This window comes from Triturus cristatus, chromosome 10 (assembly GCF_964204655.1).
Source record: "Triturus cristatus chromosome 10, aTriCri1.1, whole genome shotgun sequence".
NCBI classification, from domain to species: Eukaryota; Metazoa; Chordata; class Amphibia; order Caudata; family Salamandridae; genus Triturus; species Triturus cristatus.
Window position 1 is genome coordinate 872,196,420 of NC_140593.1, and position 25,290 is coordinate 872,221,709.

Here is a 25,290-nt window from a genome sequence, read left to right on the forward strand (position 1 = left end):
AACGCTGCAAAACCAGCCCCACCCACCCAGCCTCCAGCGGAAATGCTCGATTTCAGGTCAAAATCCAACCTCTGTGAACAGCTGTTGGCAGAGCGATCGGGGTTATGCAATAGCTATGGGATCCCCACTGTTTTCCACAGACAGATCAAACCTGCCAAAATGTATTGCTAGAGAAGTCGCTGATAAAAGCCAAAACATGCAGAATATGGTAAACTAATGTTGATTCCGCTCGTTGATCCTCATTTCCAAGTAAAAAAAAAACTTCAATAGGAACTATTTATTGCACATGATAAATGACTCACCCATGGATAATGATATCCAGTTGGTGCGTAAACAGCCTATTCTTCTCTGACCTACCCAGAATCAGGGCCTTAGAGCTTGCATGGCAGAGAAATAATAATATCAGGACTCTACGTACTGTTCACTTATTGCTCCCACTTTCACTCTCTTTGGGAGCAATATTTCAAATTGCATCTTAGCTTCTGGCACCATTGCTGAAAACATTTTAAGGATTCCATAATAACACATAGGCAAAGGAAGGCCCACTGTTTATAGGCAGTCTTTAGTGGCCCTCAACAATGACATTGCTGCAAATCCGAGTTATATGGGGTACATTCTGGCTTCACCGAGATAAGCATTAATTTTGAATGTTTGTGTGCCAGTTATTTCCTGGCATTCTGGCACTGAAAATAATGTGTTAAAAGGCCATGATAGCCACTCCTAGGTTGGATATTTACAGGGAACAGTGTGTTAGATGCAGAGCTTACAAAGGGAGTGAGACTGGTAAATCCTAGTTCTAAACTGTCCTTCTCCTCAAAGCAGCGCCAAGACACCCTCGGGTACACAAGCATTTTACAAAAATAAATAACATAACATAACATAAAAGCTTTCGCCTAATCTCATTCTAACAGACCACATACCCAAAGTACATGAGAGCCCATCATTTGCAGCCAGTAAAGGAACATATATGCATATCATCATGGCCGCAGGATTCTGAACTATGTTGTTCTGCATACCACCATACTCAACCCCTCCCGCCCCCGAACACAGGCACCAAGCACTACTACACATCACTATGTCCCACTAAACTGTACCCCACCACACTCCACCAGTTGATGTGGCACTACATTTCCCTCCATCACACCATAACACACTCATCAATCACCACCAAAAACAGTGATGTAGCAAGAGTCCCTTGGACCCTAATGGAAGCAATGGTAATGCCACTCTGTGCACATATTGGGTAGTAAAAGACAATATTGGAGGTGGAATGATCAACTCAAGCCCCCATGCCCCAGTGCCTCCTCACCTGCTGCACCATTAAAAACTATGTCCCTAACCACACTTTATCATCAGCCACCACTCACTAGCACACTCCACCATAACAAACTTCAGGTTACACCAATTCCCACAATCCATCAAACTACCTATGGTATTTCAGACTTCACACTCCACTGATTCCTTCCTCTCTACTCCTGATTTTCCACTCTATGCTCCCAATTTATAAATTTATACTAGCCCCACACTTCACATTCCTAACTCCACCATCCACTGTTCTGATGCTGCAAAATACTATGCAAGTTACAACAGTGATTTTTACAGTTTACATAATATCATAATTAAAACTCTAGTAATATACACCATTTACATAGCAAATAACACATACAGAATGGTTTTATGGTAATTCTGATTCTAGGTTACTGTTATAAAATGAAATGGCATTCACTTTATCAGACTTGCAGGATGAGATGCACAGCGTAGGCAGTCAATGTTCAACCCTGTGGATTGCAGACTACACAGAGTCTGCTGATTTATCTTACCACAAAGTTTATTGAGCAGGCTCATCAAGACAACATTCTCACATTTAATTAGCTGGATTTTCCTCTAAGCTCTATTTGCTCTTTTGACTCATTCCATGTTCCTACCCTTACTACATTTCTCACTCCATTGAAGGTTGAACAGGTTTTGTTAAGAAAATCTATGTCATGAATTACAACCTTTCAACTGCCTCATAATCCAATATTCATCCAGGAATGCAGGGTGCCCACTACACCTACATCATGTACCATCAGATTTTATAGAAGTATGAACTGAGCCAGTATTTACCAAAATATTGTTCTATATGGTACTATTACTGGCAGACCAAAAGTACTAAATTGGCGGCAACCTCTGCTCCCAGTGTGGCCACGGCACTGGGGGCAGCCCCGACAACCACCGACCACGCACGCAACCTGGGAATCATCCTCGACTCAACGCTCTCAATGACCAAGCAAGTCAACGCCGTCTCCTCCTCCTGCTTCAACACCCTCTGCATGCTCCGCAAGATCTACAGATGGATCCCGACAGATACAAGAAAGGCAGTCACCCAGGCCCTCGTCAGCAGCAGACTCGACTACGGAAAAACCCTCTACGTGGGAGCCCCGGCCAAGCTCATCAAACGACTACAACGCATCCGAAACGCCTCGGCACGACGGATCCTCGACATACAATGCCACGGCCACACCTTTCCCCACCTGAGAAACTTGCACTGGCTCCCTGTCAACAATAGGATATCCTTCAAGCTCCTCATCCACGCACACAAGGCACTCCACAAGACCGGCCCAGCCTACCTCAACAGACGACTCTCCTTCTACATCCCCAACCGCCAGCTCCACTCCGCCGACCTCTCACTAGCCACCGCCCCGCGCATCCGAAGAACAATAACCGGCGGGAGATCCTTGTCCCACCTCGCTGCCAAGACATGGAACACCCTCCCACTGAGCCTACGACAGACCCAAGACCTGCTGACCTTCAGGAGGACACCCAAGACCTGGCTGTTCGATCCTTAGCGCCCTGAGACCCTTGCGGGTAAGCAGTGCGTTTTACAAATGACTGATTGATTGATCTTGGGTTCATTTTCAAATGAAACATATCTATAAGAATCACAACTTAAAATGAAAAATGTCTACCCATGGAAACAGTTCACAGATGACATGAACATAGGTATTTCGGGTAGGAAGGAGTACATTACAATTGCAGGAATTAAATACCCAACAAGTAAGGGTTAGAATATTTTCATATAAAATCCAAAGCGCTCTACTATACTACCACCTACATGTTTCTTTGAGGTGACTTACTTTCTTTTCTCCTGAAGAAACATTATTTGATAGAGGGTCTTTGTGGCTACTGATTGTTTCTGAAACACATCTACAATTACAATGTTGCAGTCCTAGGACAGCTTCTCATCACTGACGTTCTGCAAGTGCCTTGCTGTATATAATGTATTTATGTATGTAAGCGGAATGGGTCCCTTGCTTCTATGCTATAGGTTCAAAGCTATAGTTCACTGATGAGGCCTAAAGTAGGCTGAAACCGGTCTGGGGTTGTTTATGGTTCCTTTCGGAGGGGGCCTCGCCTGGCAATTTGGGATGTACTGTTCCCACGTTGATCTCAACGCCCACCGACCACGCACGCAACTGATTTGCATAAGATGGGCCTTTGTCTAGAGTGGCATAGTGGGCGTAAAACAATGTGTTGGAATGCTACCCTAAGAGATTACTAGTGGTTAGACTGTTTGCAAGCATTCCTCCCATCACATTTTGCATGTATTATGTAACACCGCTAATAGCCAAGGGTATGTCTGGGCGTGAGTCCCTTGCTCGGTGTGCCAAAAGATCCAGCTCATCCCTCATTGGTGAGGCATAAGTCGCCGAAAGCAGCTCAGGACTGCAGGTGATCCCTTTTGGAGGGGACTTCACCTAGCAGTTCAGATGGACTGCTACTTTTAGGAGGGGGGTAAGTACTGATTTGCATAAGACAGGCCTTTGTCTAGAGTGGCACAGTGGGTGAAAAACAATAGGTTGGAATGCTACCTGAGTAATTGCTGGTGGTTAGACCTTTTGTAAGCATTTCTCCTATCACCTTTTGTGCATATATATGTCGGCATCCAGTTTTTGCATAGTGTGAATTTAGCTAAAAGGCAACCGCTGGCTATAGAGGGTCAAATACTAAGCTAGGATACAGTTAACAAATGATTGGAGAGGTAGCTAGTTTCTGGGAGTAGATCTGTACTATTACTGCATTGAGATGTGGTGTTCTTGGAAGAGATGTTTCTTCAACTCTTTCGGAAATTGGAGCTGGGTTGATGTGGCCTGATGGATATAGACAGGTGGGGGTTCTGGTTGTAATGGCTTTGTAAATGACAAAGTTTTTTGATGATGGTGTTGACCAGCAATGGGAGCCAGTGTCATTCCAACATGATGTGGGTATTGTTATTATATTTCTTCATATCCTGATAAAACCTTCAGATGCATCCTCTGTCATACCAGGTCATTTTAATCTGCTCAGGCCATCTTAAAGGATGGCTGTTGTCAAACCAATCAAAACTGTAGAAATAATTTCATATCTCACCTCTGAATGGGTTTGAAGACATTTTTTAAGTCTGAAAGTAATTCTTTTAACCATGCCACAGTCCATGAACAGGTCAACCAGATCCACTCACTACCCAGTCTACCCATTAATACCTATCCTCCTCAAAGGACTCACATGTACCATTAGAAGGTCTTCTGAGCATGTTTATCGTTCAGTAAATCATAATCCGTCCCTTTCAAAATGCCTCTAAGAATGATTCACAAACCAACACTATAGAAGGTATAAGTCTGATTTAATCTGATTTCTCCTATTTCCACTCCTGACTTTTAGCAGCACTTAATGTTCCTATTTTATATCATCCTATGTCTATGATTTACATTTGTGACTACATTGCATTATGCAACATACTTCCTCTGGCTATATGAAATATTGAGACAATCCAAGTTACCTAAAGAGAGAGCAAAGTGTACTTTGAGGAGACGCTGAAGCCATCTGACAGTTAATAATAGTTGTAGGGATTTGCAGGACCTTACTTAAAGTGCACAGAATCTTTAGCTATCAAAAATGTATCAGCAATTCATTCATAACGTGCTACTCTTTGACCTTTTGATTTTGACTAACCATTAATTTGTATTTTTTAAAGCTATCTTTTAAATATTTTGCTCTGCCTTCTATCAACTTCCCTGTCCTTATTTGCCTTCTGCGCCCCACTCCTACCTGTTCAACACTGTTCGCTCTACCTCCAATCTACTACGCTCTTCCTCAAGCCTCTATCACCCCCATCGTCTTCCACCTCTTGGTCCTCCCTTGATCCTTTCCCTCTGCTCTGCCATCATCCTCCCCCTCCCCCCCCCCACTCCCTATTACACTCTGTAAATCACCACTTGGCCCTTTCCTTACTTCTATTTACTTCACAACACTTTAATCCCCTCTGCTCCTCCTCCCTTTTGTCCTCTGTTCTATTCTACACACTGTCTCTCACTGTCACTCTGTTCACACCCCGACCACACACTTCTCATTCTCCCAACACTACACACCACCTGCCCCTCTTCTTTCTACACTACCCATTCTCTTAATGAATTAATGAACTTTTTATTGCATAGTTTCTCAAAATCGTTGCAAATTGCACCTCAGTATAAAAAAATGACATTTAAAAGACAGGCCTCACTCCTTCTGTAAACAATAACTATGTGCTAAAATACATGACTTAAAATTACGATTAAAAAAATGGCTACACACCTTTTGTAAGCAATGAGTGAGTTCAAAGAGCCGACATGCTGTGCCGCAATGTGTTCTAAGGGAAAAGCTTTAGTGTTCATACACCGCTATGCCAGCAATGTTCCTGACTTTTGTTATTTTCCAGCCAGCGGTTGTTAGTTATGTTCTGCAGCCTCTATTCCTCTTACTGACCTGGCTTTACCATACATGTCCCACGTATGATGATCTGAGTTTGAGCTGTTTCGGCAGCGCAGGTTGCATCTGGTTTTGTTTTGTTTAGATCCCTTTGGGCAATGCTCATGAATTTGAAAAATGTAGCCTGATCAGAAGGCACTGTGCAAGGCAACTGCGTCAGCGCATCTTCTGACCCCATCCCCTGTAAACATGGTTTTAGCTACTTGCAGCGGTTTTGGAGTAGGGCAGGGCAACAGCATATTAGGTGTTACAAAGATTCTGCACTGTAGTTACACAGCCTGCATCTGACAATCTTCAGCAGGGATTTCCATATGTGGTTTAACTCTTTAATTGGCAACATCACTATGCATGCCCATTGGATCTCTTTCAAGCATTTCTTTCCTACGGCGCTGTTCATATATGGCTGAATGTTGTTTGTCTCATAAGATTTCATTAGTACCGCTAACGCGCCGATATCCTAGAATCTGGCTGCATCATCTGTCCTTGATAACCAGAGGATTTAGTTGTTAAGCGCTTTCTTGATTGCTGCATAATTTACTTCTTCTTGGGGCCAACTCACTGTAGATAGATCCAGCTCTGCCACAGCATCGAGACAATTCTTCTGTTATGGGTTCAATACTCCTCCGAATATCATTTTCAGCACCTCCTTTAAGGGCTTTTAGTGTCTTGAGCCAGTATTTTACCATGGTGCTCCGCTCCTGCATTTGTATTTTTGTTGCACCAGGCCAAACTCGCGACGGATCAGGCCATATTGGGTATATTTAGGTGGTCCAAAGAGCCTTTTGTAGCACTGGCATTGAGCTTTTTCCATTATCTTTTCCATCATCCCTAGGAATGCATGTGATGCGTACCCAGCTACTGCGGGCAGTTTAGATTTTGTCACTATCCTTATTGGTAACATGGTTGGGCTGTGTTGCTTTCCTTGTAATTTGCACAGTGCGCAGATGGTGGCTTGTATTTTGTCTTTTGTCTTTGACTGGTGCATGGTTGCCTTTCCTTTGACATTTAACCACGCTCCTAGATAATGGTATGGTCTTTCTGTCACTGTATTCTTACTTCCAGGTGTGTCCAAAGACCACGACTTTAGTTTTACTAGGGTTTGCCACAAGTTCATTTTCCTCATCAAAGATGTTCAGTACATTCAAGCCTCTTTGCAAAGCAGCTCTGTTGTGATCGAAGATCACCGGATAATCAGCATAGTGGAGCATGTGTAATCGTTGCTGTCTAATTTTCGGAGTTAGCAAGGTTGCGCCTTGTAAGGCTTTCCCCAAATCGGCCGTATATAAATTGAAGATAGTTGGCGCAAAAACGCAGCCCTGTTTTAGGCCTCAATCGGTGAGCAGTTTGTGTGTAACTGTGTCCCCTGCCAGTTTGATTTTCACTCAGGGGTTGCTATACAATTACATTATTGTCTTCAGGAGGTTACCTGGAATCTTCCAGCTCTTAAGATTGTTCCATAGCCTACTTCGATTTACTCCGTCAAAAGCTGCTGAATAGTCAAAAAAGCATGCAAATATTGGCCACTTGTTTCTAGAATTTGCTTGCTGTGCCAGAAAAGATAGTGCCATTATGTTGTCTATAGTCGAACAGCCTTTTTGGAAGCCAATTTGGTAGAAAAGTAAGATTCCATTGTCCTCAATAAAGGCAGTTAGCTCCTGTAAAAAGGTGCTGGCATACTTTTTTCCTTTGATGTCTAACCAAGGCCATAAATATGTGGTTTTTTGGGTCTGTTTTTCACCCTTCTTATAAATGGGTTGCCGTATGGAGCCTGGCCAAGAGCCCGGTACCTCTATCAAGGATCTGCATTCTGTAAACAGTGTGGATAGGATCTCCACCCAGGCTTTGAATGTCCTGTTTAAACAGACCACAATGTAAGCCATTGGGGCCTGGAGCCCCATCCCTTTTTATCTTTATCACCTTTGTGATCTCTTTCGGTTTCTGTGCTGTACCATCCTCATATGTCAGGCCCCCTTCCTCCGTGGGTGCGCCTTCTGGCCACCTACTAGTTTGACATCCAAATTTCATTGTGTAGATATCTTCCGTATGTGCCATCCTGGCTTCTGCCATCACTGAGTTTCGCCTGTCAGTTTTTTCATTTTCCATCTTAGCTATGTATTCCCATGATTGCTTCTGTTTGTTGTTTTTGCAAAGATCAAATACTTTAATCTATTCCCTCTCAATCATCAAACATCTTTGTTTCCATATTAAGTGTTTATGATTCCGATGAGCTTCTTTGGAAGCACTCTCTGCCACCTTGGACCCATTTTTTTGATTTTCCCATTTAACACGTCTGAGAGTGCAGGTAAAGACCTCCAGACTTCTGTTGCATTTCCAGTTTTGAGCTTGGTTCCCCGCGGTCTTGTGTGCTGTCTTCCTGACCCTGCTAAATAGGACCGCACGCAACACTCCTATCCAGGTGGCCCAGTTCTGGATAGATAGAGTGGGTGGCACGCAGTTTCCTGTGCATCTTGGTCCCTGATCCCAAGTCTCCCACTTTACTATGGTAAATTGGTTCCATCTGATCCTCTTTAGGAATGTATACTCCTCGTGTGTAACTTATGGTCTCCATTTCTTCTCCATGTTCGCACTGAAGATTGAATTCTGTGATGAGCATTGCATTGTCACTTGCTGCGTGTTGGTGTTTCCGGAAGCCTAAGATCCTATGCCTCATGCTTTTCCTGATGAAGGTGTAATCAATTAATGTTTGGTTGTTAAAGGTAAGAAAGTTTGATTCCTTGGGACGCTGTTGCTCGGTCCAGGCCTGAGCTGAGATTAGATCAAAAGTGCTTAGGAAGTTGTTAAATGCTCTTTCTGCTGCGTTCCATTTTCGTTGTCCGGGCTCAAATGGTGAAGATTGAAATCCCGAGTGATGATCAAGTCCATGGGGTCATGTTCACAAAGCACTTCCTCTAAATTGGCAATACTTTATTTAGTAGTTTTTAACTTTAAGAAGCCATTGCTGTTAAGATATATGTTAATGATTAAAAGTTCCTTTCTGGATTTGCCATTAAAAAGCCCATTTATCACGATACACTGCAGCATATCTAGCGGTTTCCCAATTTCTTCAATGGAGACTTCTATTGCATGTTTTACATAAATTTCAAGGCCACCCGAGGGCTTGCCATGAGAGTGCAGTCTTTTAGCTGGTATGTGTATGCTTGCAAAGCCTTGTAGGTGTGCTTCTGTATTTGTCCAAGTTTCCTGGAAAGAGAGAATTTCACCCTCCTGCATGTATTCCATTGCCGATTTGATGTTTATTGTACTTGTGATTCCAGCCGCAATCCATGTTCTTCTGTTTTTGTGCTATCTTTGGGGGTCCTTCGTTGTTTCATAGTGTAATGGCTGTTTCACTCTTTTTTGGGTCTTTGGGCTAGGAGCAGGTATTTTGTCTGCACTGAGTTGTGGTGGCCTTGTAGGTCCCCTTACGGGTTTGGGTCCTGAACCAGCCTTTCTCTGCTGTGCTACCTTCAATTACTCGCCTCTCACTTTGACCCTCTTTTTTAATAAGTTCTAAGATGAAACTGGATTAACTAGGTGAGATTTGTAAGCAGTGGGTATCTCGTAAGAAGCTTTGTGTGTTTGCGCCATCTCTTTGTAGTTCGGGGCAGCTGCCCTCTTGAATATCCAGCACATGCAGGTATTTTTCCTCTCCAGGCTCCTGGATCACAATGCCCCATTTTTCTAAGCTGGTCTTTTCTTGCAGGACCAAATGAGTTGTCTCCCATACTGTTGTCGTACTTTCTGTGGTGCTCCACTGCTTATTCTCGTCAAAGTGTATGCTGGGGAGGTCTTTGCTCATTATATGTGCCAGAGAGGTGATATGTTGAAGCAATTTGAAGATACTACTCCTATTAAGGATGTCTTTACTGCCTCATGATGTAAACTGGGGGCAAAATATAACTTTCTGTGAGGCCACTATGTGGGCTCGAGGATCGTCTTTGTTTTTTATGGAGAGATGTTTAGCCCTATTTTCATTCTGAATGTTATTCATTCGGTTACTTAGCAGACCGTAGTTTTGTCAGTCGCTATTAGTCTCCAGTAGTCCGGCGGGCTTTCTTCTTATTTCGTTTAGATCCTCCTGCATTGCCTGACAGGCAACGTCTGTACCCAAGGCTCGGTTGTATCGTACTCCCTCAGGTCGCGGCTTGCGTGGGCCTGTGGTCTTGAGTCAGGCTCCTCCTGGCTGCCACTTCTTCTAGCCTGAGCACTTTTCTATCTGGGTTTAGGACGGTGGCTTGAACCACACTCTCTCCATTAGCGGCGCAGCAAGGGCAAGGGGGACGTGTCCTCCCCCCACTCTTACATGAGCAAACACAGAATTCATTCCCAGCACCCCCCTCCCCAGCTCTTCAGCCCGACCACAGGTGGCAAAGGCTCTCAATTTTCCTCGGTGGACATTGATTTGTGATCTGTATGTCCCTTGCGGGGGCCTTTTTTAGTTTTCGATAAATGGGAAAAAACTTTGTACTGGGGATCTTTTTTCTTGTCTCTTTTTTTCTTCTCTCACGTGATGCTGCTCCCAGCTCCCAGCTCCTTTGTGCTTGAATTTGCCTCAACAATGTTTGCCTTTTCTGCAGCCTTTTTTTCTCTCGTATTGACAGAGGTTTGTTATCCTTAGTAACTGAGCTAGGGGGGCTTATGTTGTTAGTGTTCCCAGACCTGTGGCCCTCTGTGGCCGTAACCATATGACGGTGTTGGTTGGTAATATTGGCAATGTTGGGGCTACTAGTTCTATTCACCCAATCCATATCTGTCTTACAGTCACTCTGTTGGATGGTGGCTGTTGCTTGGACCTCAACTCGGCTTGCTTCTTTCCACAGACTCTTTGGTCGTGGTTGTATCTCATATGCCTTGTTTCTTGCCACCATTGCCTCTATTTCAGTGCTTATTTCAGAGTTTATTTTAGATCCATTGTTTGAGATAGGGTTTTTCAGATCTGTGATTAAGGTTGTCAAAACCTCCGGCAGTGTTGAAAACGTCTCCACAATGACTCCACAGTGGCAGTCCTTTGTACTTTGTATTGGCTTGTTTTTCCAGATTTTCCAGCTTGATGATTCTGTTTGTGATGGCCGGATATATGGTTCGCATTGTATCCACTTGGACCTCTAATTTATGTGACTGCCAGTTGAGGGCATTAGTGGCCGCCACAAGTGTATCATTGATCGAGGACAACAGATTGCTTTGATCTTTAAGCAAGTCCTGGGTTGTTCATTAGCCCTCCTCCTGATAAGTTTCAGGGGACCTGTCTGATGTGTCCCTCCTGTTGAACAACCTCGGTCCTTGGTGTTGGTCTTCCTCATATAACCATGCCTTGGGACTGTTTCTACAAGAGTCCTCCCATTCCCTTGGGTGCTGTGTGCTGGATTGAGTACTTTCAGTTGGTTCAATGTTATCACTTGCTACATCTACTGCTTTGATTTATGTTTCAGTATCAGGTGCCCCGCCACCTTTCAGTAGTGATGACCTGGAGCACGACATCTTTAGAGGCAGCTCGCTGAATAATTCACACTCCCTGCAAGGAATCACTATTAGACCTGAGGGAAGTTCTATCACACTGTTATCTTCCACCCTTGTCTGTGGACAAAGGATAGGGGTACCGCCTTTGTTGGTGTTGTCTGTAGTGTGTATTTCCAACGCCAAAGCTTCGGCAATGACTTTATCTACCCCTTGGCCTGCCTCTGGGTCCCCTTTAGATGTTGAGGGTATATACCTCCTTGTTCGGGGTGTCTCTGGAGAACCACCTATCATAGGTGCATTGTCGTTTTCGCTGTCAGTGTCATCGTCCTGAAGCATGGCATTGGTCATTGTACGCACTCTCCTGTTGTAGTCGTCCAAAGTTTTTGGGTCCCTTAATGTCCCATGTGTACTCTCCTGGGCAGTCACCCTTCCTCTCTGCTGCCTTCTATTTCTGCCTTTTGCCATGCTTTCCGCTCTTCTCTGCAGGAAGGCTCTGTGGGCGACTTTCCAGCCTGCTGTTAAGATACCCATTGCTTTGGCTTGCCTGTGATTGCCCCCCTGAGGCCTCTTTTGCTGGCCCTGTAGTTTTCTTCAGGGGGTCTTTAAGATGGCCGTCAGATTAGCGCATTGGGTTCTGGGGGATATGGCCGGGGTTAGATGGCTCAGCGTCGGGCTCAGGTCACGCTTATGTGGTCGTTTATGATAGTTTTGTGGCATGACATGGCTATGTGGTATGTTGTCGGTGCTGTAAGGGCTCTGGGCCAAAGTGAGTATTGGGGGCGGGAGCACTCCTTAACTGTAAGCCGAACCCGCACCTGGGCGGGCCGCCTTCGCAGAAAAGGGGCTCAACCATGCATGGCGGCTCTAATGCCACCGACCTCCTAGGTACCCAATATGGCTCTATTTTACAGCTGCAACGCTTCTATAATTTTTTTGCCACACCCGCACTTGATGAGGCTGGTGGGGGTATGACTCTGGCTCTGGGGGGCGTGTCCTATACTCCTGTGTGGCTTTGTGGCATCCTGCCTAGTCTGCGTGGTCTAATTCAGAGGCCACACCCTAAACTTGTTGCTACAGCCAAGAGGGGTTGCAGTTTTTAGGACCTAGTTGGTCCTGGCTTGTTTACGGGTGGGGCGGGCCTCCCGGGGGCACAGGCTACACCAGCCTGGTGCTGGCCGTTTACTGCGTTCCCCGAGGGACGTCCATGGCACTTGCTCCAGCTCTAGCCGCTCCCCCAGGTTGCGCTCCAGCCGCTGGGGATGTGGTGACGAGAGAGCTACATGTGGATATTCTCCCTACAGGACCAAGTTTCCATCTCTGAACACCTGTTTTCTTCTCCCTTTCCAGCCTACCCCATCAGTAGTTATTTGGTTCCATTAATCTTTCTCAATTTGTGTTCCATTTCACTGATGTTACAAATTAATCCGAGACCACACTCTCCGTGTTCATGTTACAATGTAAAACATGCTTGCCATCTTTGGGTGGAACCCAGCTCTAGAAAAATACAAATAAATTAATTAATTAAACCAACAAATATAACAATGAATTAGGATACATATCCTGGCCTCTACCAACTCCCCCTCTCTCAACAATTTATATCTTTCTTCAAAAAGTGTCTTAATTCCTTGGTCGTCCATCAAAATTAAAATCCCAGGTCTGGTGGCTCAGTGCACTAATGTGCTCCAAACAGGAATCTGTGTATGACCTCATGGCCACAGGTTTGAATCCAAGTGCTTCCACTCAGCCTTAATGAGTATGATTGAGTTGATTAGTAATACAGATCTGTTATTTCAGTGTCAAGATACCCTTGAGGTTGGACTTGTGCTTTACAAATAAACATGTTGTGTTAATATTCGCTAGTTTTAATAAACGTTATTTGGCTAGGCATAAAGCACATGCTTAGCTGGTCCTGAACATATGCTTGAAGGTGAGGCAGTGTGTGCATTGGAATATCCTAGAATACAGTTCTTCTCTTGGCTAATAAAAGTTATCAGAAGGATTTTTTTTTTCAATGATCCTCAACCATTATCTGTCAAAATGGCACTGAACTCGCATATACCAATATTAAGCTCTCTAGATCATCATTCTCTAATTGTGTTCACAGATCAATGAAAGAAAACAACCAAAATAATTTATATAGTCACCTTTATAACATCATACCACTAAAATGCCACTCTAACCATAACATTTAGTTTACCACTGCATCGGCACCAAGACATCATGATAATATAATCTCTATTCCCAAACTCCATACCCCTGCAAATGACCTCTGACCTCAATGCCAACTCTAGCACTGACCTCTACCCCTAATCGCAATCTTAGCCTTAACCTCAACTCCTATCCTCAACTCTTAATCCTGTCTCCAACTCATAGCACTAACCCAGGTCCCCTACCTGAGAAAGGTGCTTGTGCTACTAGCTTTGCTAAGGGTGCAAATACCTTTGTTTGGCAAGTCAAGAGTGAATTAATATTTGGATACGGGTTTGCTCATGTTATACTACACCAAAAATGTCAAATTTTACATGTAAGCAAATTTACTTCCATAAGTGGGATATGGCTGCTCCATGGTGGGATTTGCTGCCTACGAGGCTGAACACTGGCAACAGTGTAAATTTGTACATAGTCAGAAACCTCTCGGCTAGCACATTTCCAGTCAAGAGCAGGAGTAAATATTTTTCCTGTGAATAAACAAAATAAATGTATGTGCTAATGTACCCAGAAGGCACATATAAGAATGTGCAAGCACCTACAATATTAGCATGCAAAAATGCTTTCACATGGGAATGTTTTGGAATGTACAAAGAATTCTAGCACAACTCCTTGAAAGAGCCACCCAGGAGAACTTCAAAAATTCTTACTGAGTAAAAAAGAAAAAATAGAAATCTAGCAAAAAATTAGGTATAATCACTTGTGCGCGGTTACAAACTTTTTAAGAATCTAGTTCAATGTAACTGAAGACAAATTAAATGCTTGCAAAATACATTTCCCTAACAATGTAGATGTGAAGATTTCAATATCTGACACTATGTAATTGTGGCAATGTTTGATGGCTGAAAGATATACATATTTCTATTTAATACACTATTCCACAGGACATATGCCATTCATTGTCACACTCCCTTCTCTGTACTATCACTCTTGAGTTATTTAGACAGGCCTTTGATTAAGTAATAGACTTTGGGCCTTATTCACAAAGGTAAACGTACACTTTTGTGTAAGTTTACAAATCTTTACTATTCACAAAGGTATTTTACGAGTAGTATCTTTATGACTGCGGAGACTCCGCACATAAAAAATAGGACAGTCTTTTTATCTGAAAAGACTCCACAGTCGTAAAGATCAGGCCCGGTGAGGTGCGTCAAATATTTTATAGGAGCTCTGTTATCCATGATATTAGCATTATACACAGCTCCTAAATAAAAACAGACTTTTTCTTATTCATGTTCTCCACTTCCTCATCTTACATGATCTTTTAGACCACTCTGTTTTCTTCTCGAATGATACATATTACGTAAATGCAGAAAATAAATCAACATTACTGCATTTATAAAGTAGGGGTGGGCGGAATTTGCGTAGGCGCACTACGCAAAGCTCCGCGAAACGGTAAAAAATCTCTGCGAACACGCAAAAGTTCTGCGAACACGCGGAATTGCTTGTTCGCCCGTTTGCTATGCTTTTTTCCTGTTCGCGAACGCTGTTTGCATGCTTGGGGAGAAATAGATCGCGAACACACATTTTGAAAGCGCAAACAAGCAAAAAATTCAGCGGATCGCGGAATTTTGGGCAATTTCGCGTTCTCCGCGGAATGCGAAATTACCCAAATTCCGGGAGCGGAACGGAATTTACCACCCAGGCCTAATAAGTTGCACACTATAAGTAGAACGTCTCTGTGGCATCAGCAACTGAATTATTTTCTCGCTGTGCCCCATTATTTTTTGTTGCTGACCACAGAGAGAAAATTGTCCAGGGGTTGACTCGGCAAACTGAGCAACTCAACAAATCTCTGGAGCCACAAAGATTATTTGCAAAGAGATAGCATTATTTCATGGAAACAGCAAATGAATGCTCCTCCCATGAAAATATTTGGAATAATGCAGTCATTGGATTTTTCATGTTCACTTACCTGTGGAGCAGTCCCTCTCCTCCTGACAGCTCTCCCTATTGGATAGGTCAGCACAGGTCATAGGACATGGGGCACAGTCTCCGCCAACTAGGTCACCAGGACATGAAGTTGTTTTTGGACATCCCTCTATCTGACAGGGTTCTGGACAGGGAGAAAATAATGCTTACTGTTAATACATATCACAAGGTTCTGAATCAGTATAGCTATGTCAAGTTGTGCTAAATCAGACTCTGGCGCTAATGTTCCCCCATACAACAGAAGGATGCTCTAGTTATCTGTAAAGGGGAGCTACACATTTATTGCCCTATAACTAGAGAATAATTATTAAGCAAGGAGGCAGGTACAGTATAAGTGAAGGACATTAATAGTCTATTTTATGATGCAGAGTATCTAATGCACATTTCCCTGCATCCCCTAATCTCCCTCAGTGTCCCAAACTCAGGGCCTTATTATGATGATGGTCAGTCAGACCATCATTGTTTCGGGCAGGAAACGTCCGACAATGAGTCGGCGATCCCACCATCCCTATTAGGATGCGACCGCCGTGTACGACGGTTGTAAAATGCTTTTTTCTACTGCGGCTTGTGCTGCAGCTTAGGAAAAGGGCTGCAGCACAAGCCACTTAGCAGAGGCTCACAGGGGCCTGCTTGGGCCCCCAAAGTCTGTTTCTGTCTGTCTTTTCATATTAGTCGGACAGCCATGAAAAGTCAGTCGGAAAGAGGTATTGTAACCCCTACGGTGGTGCCTGCACAGGAAGAGCTTCCATTGTAAGGATAGGAGTACGACCGCCACCCTGATGGGATCTTGGATCCTGTCAGAGGTGCCGGTCTTTCCCCCGACATTATTGCTCTGACAGCCTGCATCATAATGTGGTTGTGGGACCGATGCCCTGTATGTCGGGCAAACCACCAGCAAAGGCCTGTCGGTGGCAATCCGCCCAACATCATAATGGGGGCCTGAGTTGCTGGATCCCTCAAAACTACATAAGAGTGCATATTGCATTCCTTTCAGTGTCTAAATGATTTTACATTTATTCATAAAACATGTCATTTCTTGCCTAAAGTACAAGCACAAGTTAATTTGCTTTAGTAATATTCATGGGTTGAAACCATGGGATTTATTTCCTTTCTTAAATATTTTAAATGATGGCTGAATAAAAGGAAGCGATACCAAAGCGGATGATGGATGGAGCATTTGAGCAAATCAAACACTCAGCCCCAGTCAACCGATCTGGGTTTAATCCATCATCATTCTTTAGCTCACTCCACCACCCCAGTTCAGACATGGCCATATGCAAACCAGTCTGACCCTGTGCCTCATGGGAACAGTCCAGCCCGAACTACCAAGCCATGTCTTCCCTGGACCGGAAACAAGCATCCTGGGACCGGTTTCGGGTTCATAACCCTCATCAGCCAGGCTATCTTGAATCCAGTGGCAGATTGAGCAAGGGACCCATGTCTTGGCATACCCTGCAAACTTAGGGCGAACAAAGCGATACCAAAGGGGATGATGGTCGGAGCGTTTGTGCAAATCAAACACTCACCTCCCAGTCAACTGATCTGGGTTTAATCCATCATCATTCTTTAGCTCACTCCACCACCCCAGTTCAGACATGGCCATATGCAAATCAGTCTGACCCTGGGCTTCATAGGAACAGTCCAGCCCGAACTGCCAAGCCATGTCTTCCCTGGACCGGAATCAAGAAACCTGGGACCGGTTTCGGGTTCATAACCCTCATCAGCCAGTCTATCTTGAATCCAGTGGTAGAGTGAGCAAGGGACCCACGTCTGGGCATACCCTGCCATCTTAGGGCGTACAAAGCGATACCAAAGGGGATAATGGACGGAGCGTTTGAGCAAATCAAACACTCACCCCCAGTCAACTGATCTGGGTTTAATCCATCATCTTTCTTTAGCTCACTCCACCACCCCAGTTCAGACATGGCCATATGCAAATCAGTCTGACCCTGTGCCTCATGGGAACAGTCCAGCCCGAACTGCCAAGCCATGTCTTCCCTGGACCGGAAACAAGCATCCTGGGACCGGTTTCGGGTTCATAACCCTCATCAGCCAGGCTATTTTGAATCCAGTGGCAGAGTGAGCAAGGGACCCACATCTGGGCATACCCTGCCAACTTAGGGCGAACCAAGCGATACCAAAGGGGATGATGGACGGAGCGTTTGAGCAAATCAAACACTCACCCCCAGTCAACTGATCTGGGTTTAATCCATCATCATTCTTTAGCTCACTCCACCACCCCAGTTCAGATAAAAGGAATGCCATCAGGAGTGTGCCCCCTATTAGTACATTTGATTTTTCAGTAAGCCCATATATCTGTATACGTTCACTCTTAATTAAATTTATATTTTTTAATGAATGTTTTAATTTGCATGTGCATTACTTCTGTCCTTGTCCAAAAGAGTTGTACTGTCCCATTGTAATCTAGTTCTATGTGCCACAGGTGAGTGGGCCAACGGGAACATTGTTTCCCTTTGTAGAATACTCAGAGAGTTTTGAACAAGAGAAATAATGTACCTATCCTAATGTTTATAACAAGTACTGGGAGCTCTTAATGTTCCAAAACAGGTACCTATTAAAGTAAATTGAGTTCCATACGGTACACAGTATATCAGTATTGCAGTGCTTTCATTAGAGGTTATTCTATTACCCAAATTAACAACTCTGAATTATCTTTATGGAATTATCAAGAGAATTAGGGACTGAATAACACTGAACTCAACATGCTGTGCATTTTCCTATTTTAAACATGTCCTACAAAATGAGTTTGGGATATGTCTTTTTATTCGTTTTACAAGTGAATGCAATTTGGAGAGTTACATACACAAAATTGCATATTTAACAGATGATGTAGTATAGAGTATATCAATCAAAGTTTGATGCTGTGCTGTTTGGTTCTTATTGATATTTTTTGCATTTGGAGTGGATATTGTAGTTTCTAAATAATTTTAAAGACATTTCCTCTTTTTGTCACAAAACACTGACTCATTGTTTGTAATTATGCTATAACATCAGATTTAAACTAGTCATCAAAATAATCTTTGGTATTCTCTTCAAATTAACGGTTGATTTCATGTAGTCAAGAAGCAATATGAGCTTTATTGTACTATGTACTAATAGATGAATGTAGAAGCCAATTGAACAGAAAGTGTTATTTTGCTATTATGTTCATAGACGTAGCATTGATACACTTAACTCTACATTGGTCATGATAATACTCTGACCAATGTGGATGCTATAAATGATGTATTTTTCCATTTCCATCAAAGCTCTATCGTTGATATACTTTGCCCTCTTGACATACTTTTGGCCTTATACAAAAAAATACTTGCACTTTTATACAATAATACAGTGTTGGTTATAAATAAGAGTTTATTCATTTTTGTGAATTTCTAATGCAAATGGTATCTTTTCTAATGAATCAAGACGGATGTAGGCGGTACTATTTATTCCATAGTACATTGATACACACACACACACATATATATATACACATATATACACATATATATATACATCCCTGACCTGAGGACTACCTCTCTGCCAAATTTCAAGTAATTCTGTTCAGCCGTTCGGGCTGTAGCTTGGACTAAAGGTCCTATGGAAAAATGCATGGGGAAAACGCGTTTTGGGACCCCCCCTTTTTCTCAGCCCCCGCTTGACGAATCCCCCCGAGACTCAGGTAACTATCACTGCTGAATTTAACTGGTTTTATATGAGTGAAATCTGTTGGCTAACTATAATGACCCTGTAACCTTTGGTTTTTTAAGTGAAGTTCTATGGTTTTTTAACTAGTAGTCGCGTTTGCAGAGTGGTGGTCAAAGAGAGCAGGACATCAGACCAGCTCTCAGGAATCCTGCTATGTTGGACTTATTAAAGGTAACAGGAGAGCTTCTGGGCCCCCAAGAACCTTCAGCATCCAAGAGGGCTTCAATCCCAAACCAGCAGTGCACCAGGAGGTGCATTTGCAGAGTGGTGGAGAAAGTGGGAGTGGCCTCTGAAGTCATCTCAGCAATTGAGCTCTGTGGGACTTACTGGAGGTAACAGGAGGGTTTGTTGGCCCCCCCAAGGCCCCTCAGCAGCCAAGAGAACTTCATTCCCCCACCAGCAGTGAACAAAGAAGCTTGTTTGAAGAGTGGTGGAGAAAGGGGGCATGGCCTCCAAACACCTCTCAGCATTCCCATTGTGGTGGACTTACTGGAAGTAACAGGAGGGGTTGTTCACCCTGAAGGACTCTCAGCAGCCAAGGGAACTTCATCCCCCAACCAGCAGTGCATCAGGAGTTGCGTTGGCAGAGTGGTGCAGAAAGGGGGCAGAGCATCTGGCAATGGGCTGGTAGCTTTTTTCTTTTTCTATTTTTTTTTAATTATAAAGGCAGGGGGCCATTTGGCCCTCCTTCCCTGGGCCAATTTTGGGCCTGGTGACCCCATTATCTGGGGCCCTGCTTTTTCTTTTTTTAAACTTTTTAAAAAATAATAATGAAGGGGGGGCCATAGCATGGGACCTGCCCTTTAGTTTTATTTTTAAAACATTGGATAGGGCCGCGCGGCCCCCCTCGGGGTCTGATTTTACTCACAGGACCCCATCCCCACAAGGCATCCAGTAATTTTCATTGTGGAAAGTGGGGGAATGCCCCCGCGCTCCCTGCCGGCTCCCCATGTCCTGTGGGAGCCGGCATTGCTTTCGGACAGAGGGAGCTTCCGTCCAAAAGAAATTCTGCTCCACTTTGTGGAGAAGTGTGGCTCAATGGTTAGAGTGGCAGTCCTTGATGCAGAGCACTGGTCCGGGATAGGGTTCGATTCCCGTCGCGGCAGGGTCTCGGGCTATAAATTCCGCGGACCGGATATTCTCGCCTCAGTGCCTATTCTAATCATGGGTCCCACGCTGCAACTCTGGGCAATAGCTTCCTTAATCTCCACAACGGCCCCAACAGCGCTGGGATGCCTGGCCTCACCATGGGGGTGCCCAGGAGTGGACACCTCACATGGAAAGCCAGGAAGGGTTCCTTCAGCGGTATGAGTACAGCGCTGAGATACCCGTAGTGGTGATCGGCGCTATATAAATACCTATACATTTACATTACATTTGTGCAAGCAGAGCAGAGTTTGCTATGGCTTCACGGGAGCGGTGCTCCGGTCAAGCCATAGCAAACTGCAATGTCCCAGGAGTGGGCCCCCCTGGGGCATTGCTGGAGCCATCTAGGGCTCCGGGTGGGTACACAGCCCCCCTCCTTTGTTATAATTTGCCCCAGGAAGGTGGTGGTCCCGGGCCGTGGGGAGCCACATGGCCCCCCACTTTACTTTAATTATAATCATTTGCCTCGGGGAGGTGGTGGTCCCAAGGACTGAAGGGGGGACAGAGCCCCCGCATTAATATTTCATTTAACTCCGGACCTGTGCACCCCCTCCTACATGTTTTAGATATGCCCCCAGGACCTGGCCCACCTGGAGGCCAATTTGAAATGAAGCACAGGAGCCTGAGCTTGGTTTAAAAAAAAAAAAGAGAAATTGCCAGTAGCCACGGGTTCAGCGCGACCCCCAAGAGCCACCCCCAAGAGTCTTGGAGCTGTTTCTACCCTGCCCCCTTTTCTATGTTTTTTTCTTGCAACTCGGTTCAATCGAGTCAAAAGATGGCTGCCAACACTTCCTGGTTTTAAGTGTTGGCAGCCAATCAGATCTCAGCACGAGATCTGGAGGGGTCGCGGATCCACTGCGCTTGTATATATACAACTGAAAATCTCTTTAAATAACTCCAAAACTACTGAACGGATTTACACCAAATCACAATAAGGCACTTCCTTGGACCAACATATACCTTCCTGCCAAATTTGGTGTAAATCCATTCTGTAATTCGGGATGTAGCTGTGTCTAAAGGTCCTATGGGAATTACAATGGGGAAAACAAGCTTTTAAGCACTCCCTGGTTCTCGGCCCCTATTTGATGGATCACCCCAAAACTTATAGATAGCAGCAGAAGTGAGATTTGTACAAGTTCTGAAAATTCCGTGAAGATTTGTCAAATGGTGCAAAAGTAATTGGAGAACCAAAAAACTTTTTTCCTATGGAAACTAGGTAATAACCGCCAGTAGGTAAGTAGGTATATATATATATATATATATATATATATATATATATATATATATATATATATATATATATATATATATATATATATATATATATATATGATTCCTCCAGGCTTAGGTAACTGCCACCGCACTCCTGAACAGAGGGTGCGTCGTCGAAGCGGACCACCCAGGCACGGTCCGTAATAAATTTCGAAAGTTCCTCGCAACACAAGGATGACGACGCCGTGTTCTGGTCACAAAAGAACTTTTATTGCAATCGGCTGGTAGGACGCGTTTCGCCTGACTAGCAGGCTTGTTCACCAACGACTTGCCCGTTTCTTTGGCCATTTTAAATAAAATGTTCACATCGTGTCACATGACTAAGACTACTCACAGAGTGTATTGAAAGAAAGACTCGTAGTTTTTTCATCATAACATACATGCACTCAATATACGATAGTCACATAGGATTCAATATCAGTTTAGGTAAACAAATAAATAAGTCCTCACTCCTCAATACATTTCGATACATGATTAAGAAAGCATAATGTCATTAGTTGTAAAAAGTATTTCTTCTCAGACTCATAAGAATAGAAGAAATAGCTCGAAAAGCGAGTCAGTACTACGCTAAAATTTGACACATATAGCAAACACCAGTTCTCAAAAAGTTGTCTGCTTATTGATGTGAAAGAGAATATGCTCCCTTGAGTGCTGATATGGCACAAATGGCATCAGTTTTTCTTACGCGACTATTTAAAATTAAGCCCCAGTGGGCCGTTAATTCAGTGCATATATTAAGAACAAATTACAGGTAAATTTCATTCTTTTCCTACACCCCCAGTGGGCTAGTACTACAGTATAATCCCAAATACATTCATGGTTAATCTTAAAGATTGAAATTGTGATTGTGTATCTGATATACAACAAAAAAATAAACAAAATTTTTTTTTTTCCTTTTTTTAAAAAAAGATACAGTTAAAAACGGGGCAGAGAAGTTGCCTGTTAGATACTTAGTTCTATATTCCAGCGCTGACACAAAATCTGATTATAAGTGTGTGACTAAATCTTCCTCAATGTTCAGTCCTCCAGGGGACCGTGTATTGAGCTCTAAGATGTAGCAAGACTCAAGTTTACGCAACTTTTTTTCTCTATTACCTCCTCGTTGGTTTAGAGGAATGCAGTCTATCACAAAATAAACTAAACCTTGAGTACTCTTGTTGTGATATGCTGCAAAGTGTCTCGCAACAGGGTAGGAATTGTCCCCATTCCGAATTGCTCTAAGATGTTGTAGCACTCTCTTGTGGACTGGATGGATCGTGCTGCCAACGTACCTCAAGCCACAAGGGCACTGAAGGACGTAGACAGCAAAATCTGTCTTGCATGTAAGATGTCCTTTGATTTTTTTCATCCGTTTTGATAGTCCTAATGTGTAAACCTGTGTATTTTTCCCAAAACTACAAGCTTTACATTTGGTGCACTTAGTAAACCCATCTCTGGGTTTGAGCCAATTCGTGGACTGTTTATTGGGACGCTTCATAACGTTGCTCACCAGCATTTGCCTGAAAGACCGCGCCCTTCTAAATGTTATTGCTGGTCTTCTCTGAGTTAGTTTGCTAAGAATCGGGTCATTTCTGATCAAGTGCCAATGTTTGGTAAGAATGCTTCTGATTTGGTCATGTTTGCGATTATAGGTTGTAATCATTCTTGGTTGATTATTTTCTGGATTAGTTCTTTTGTTTTTACTTTTACTGGGTCTAAAGAGAATATCTTCCCTTGAAGATTCCCTTGCCTTTTTAGTTGCTGTTTGTAGATTTGCTTTAGTATATCCTCTGACTCGAAATCTCGAGCTAAGTTTGGTTAACTCTTTCTCTAATACTGCCTCTTCACTACAGTTACGCATAGTTCTTAGGCATTCTCCGTATGGGATGCTTTTTATTTTTGTTCTTAATATATGCACTGAATTAACGGCCCACTGGGACTTAATTTTAAATAGTCGCGTAAGAAAAACTGATGCCATTTGTGCCATATCAGCACTCAAGGGAGCATATTCTCTTTCACATCAATAAGCAGACAACTTTTTGAGAACTGGTGTTTGCTATATGTGTCAAATTTTAGCGTAGTACTGACTCGCTTTTCGAGCTATTTCTTCTATTCTTATGAGTCTGAGAAGAAATACTTTTTACAACTAATGACATTATGCTTTCTTAATCATGTATCGAAATGTATTGAGGAGTGAGGACTTATTTATTTGTTTACCTAAACTGATATTGAATCCTATGTGACTATCGTATATTGAGTGCATGTATGTTATGATGAAAAAACTACGAGTCTTTCTTTCAATACACTCTGTGAGTAGTCTTAGTCATGTGACACGATGTGAACACTTTATTTAAAATGGCCAAAGAAACGGGCAAGTCGTTGGTGAACAAGCCTGCTAGTCAGGCGAAACGCGTCCTACCAGCCGATTGCAATAAAAGTTCTTTTGTGACCAGAACACGGCGTCGTCATCCTTGTGTTGCGAGGAACTTTCGAAATATATATATATATATATATATATATATATATATATATATATTCACTGAAAAAACCATAGGTTTCACACATGTTATAGTTAGTGGAAATTTTACTGATAAAAAACCAATGAAATTGCCCCGTTATAGTTAGCGCAGGCAACTATAACTCACGCGACCACAATCCTCTGCTGATGCTAATACTATATTTAGACACTTATTTGCCCATGTCTTCTTCCATACATTTTTAGCTATACATATATTACAAATATTTTTTTTTCATAAAGACACATATGTCATCAGCAGAGGATTGCGGTCGCGTGAGTTATAGTTGCCTGCGCTAACTATAACGGGGCAATTTCATTGGTTTTTTATCAGTAAAATTTCCACTAACTATAACATGTGTGAAACCTATGGTTTTTTCAGTGAATTTGCAAGGTTTTTTAAATGCTAATTCCTAACTATAACGTGTGTGAAACCTATGGTTTTTTCAGTGAATTAGTACGGTTTTTTAAATGCTAAGTTTTTTTCCCTTATAATAAGCCCTGTACATTTGGTGGCCTACGGCCACCAAAAGCACAGGGGGTGGGGTAAGTGTGGATAGTGTTTTTTTCCATTGTAATAAGCCCAGCACATTTGGTGGCCTTCGGCCACCAAAAGCACAGGGGGTGGGGTAAGTGTGGATAGTGTTTTTTTTATTTTTATTTTTTTACCGTACGCTTACCGTAAGCGTACGGTAAGCGTACCCCGCGAAATTGCCGAAAAAAAAATAAAACCGTTTTTGCACTTGGGGGATGTTTGGGGACTCCCTCCACATGACTATGTGGGAGGGAGTTGTCAAAACAGCCCCTTTACATGTTTTTGGGCTTCCGATTTTAAAAATCTCTCTCAGTGCGAGAGACAAAATGGCGGCCGCCGCTTCCTGGTTTCGGCCGATTCGAATGTTTACTAAGATCTAAGAGCCAATCAGAATCGCGCTCGCGCACGCCACCGTACGCTTACCGTAAGCGTACGGTAAGCGTACCGTAAGCTGGCTCAGATATATATATTGATTTAAAGGCTATTTTCTCAGAATCTACTGAACAGATTTACACCAAACCTACAAAAGGCACTTCCTTGACCTAGGGACTACCTCTCTGCCAAATTTTGAGTAATTCTGTTCAGCCATTCGGGCTGTAGCTCGTTCTAAAGGTCCTATGGAAAAATGCATGGGAAAAACGCGTTTTGGGACCCCCCTTTTATCTCAGCCCCCGCTTGACGAATCCCCCCGAGACTTTCAGGGTAGGAGCGGAGCGTAGCGCCCCACCTATTTTGAGAAATTCGCGAGGATTCGTCGACCGGCGCCAAAGTTATT

At 43.4% G+C, this 25,290-nt stretch overlaps 1 protein-coding gene across 1 annotated transcript in view; it reads right to left on the reverse strand.

The window, feature by feature from the left end:
- The window catches only part of LOC146796142 (SCO-spondin-like), a 1,481,201-nt gene that overhangs the window by 1,186,273 nt on the left and 269,638 nt on the right, over positions 1-25,290 (reverse strand). Inside the window, exon 36 of the mRNA XM_085631266.1 lies at positions 15,344-15,484. Coding sequence (XP_085487392.1) covers positions 15,344-15,484 — 141 coding nt within the window. The remainder of the gene's footprint in view (positions 1-15,343; positions 15,485-25,290) is intronic.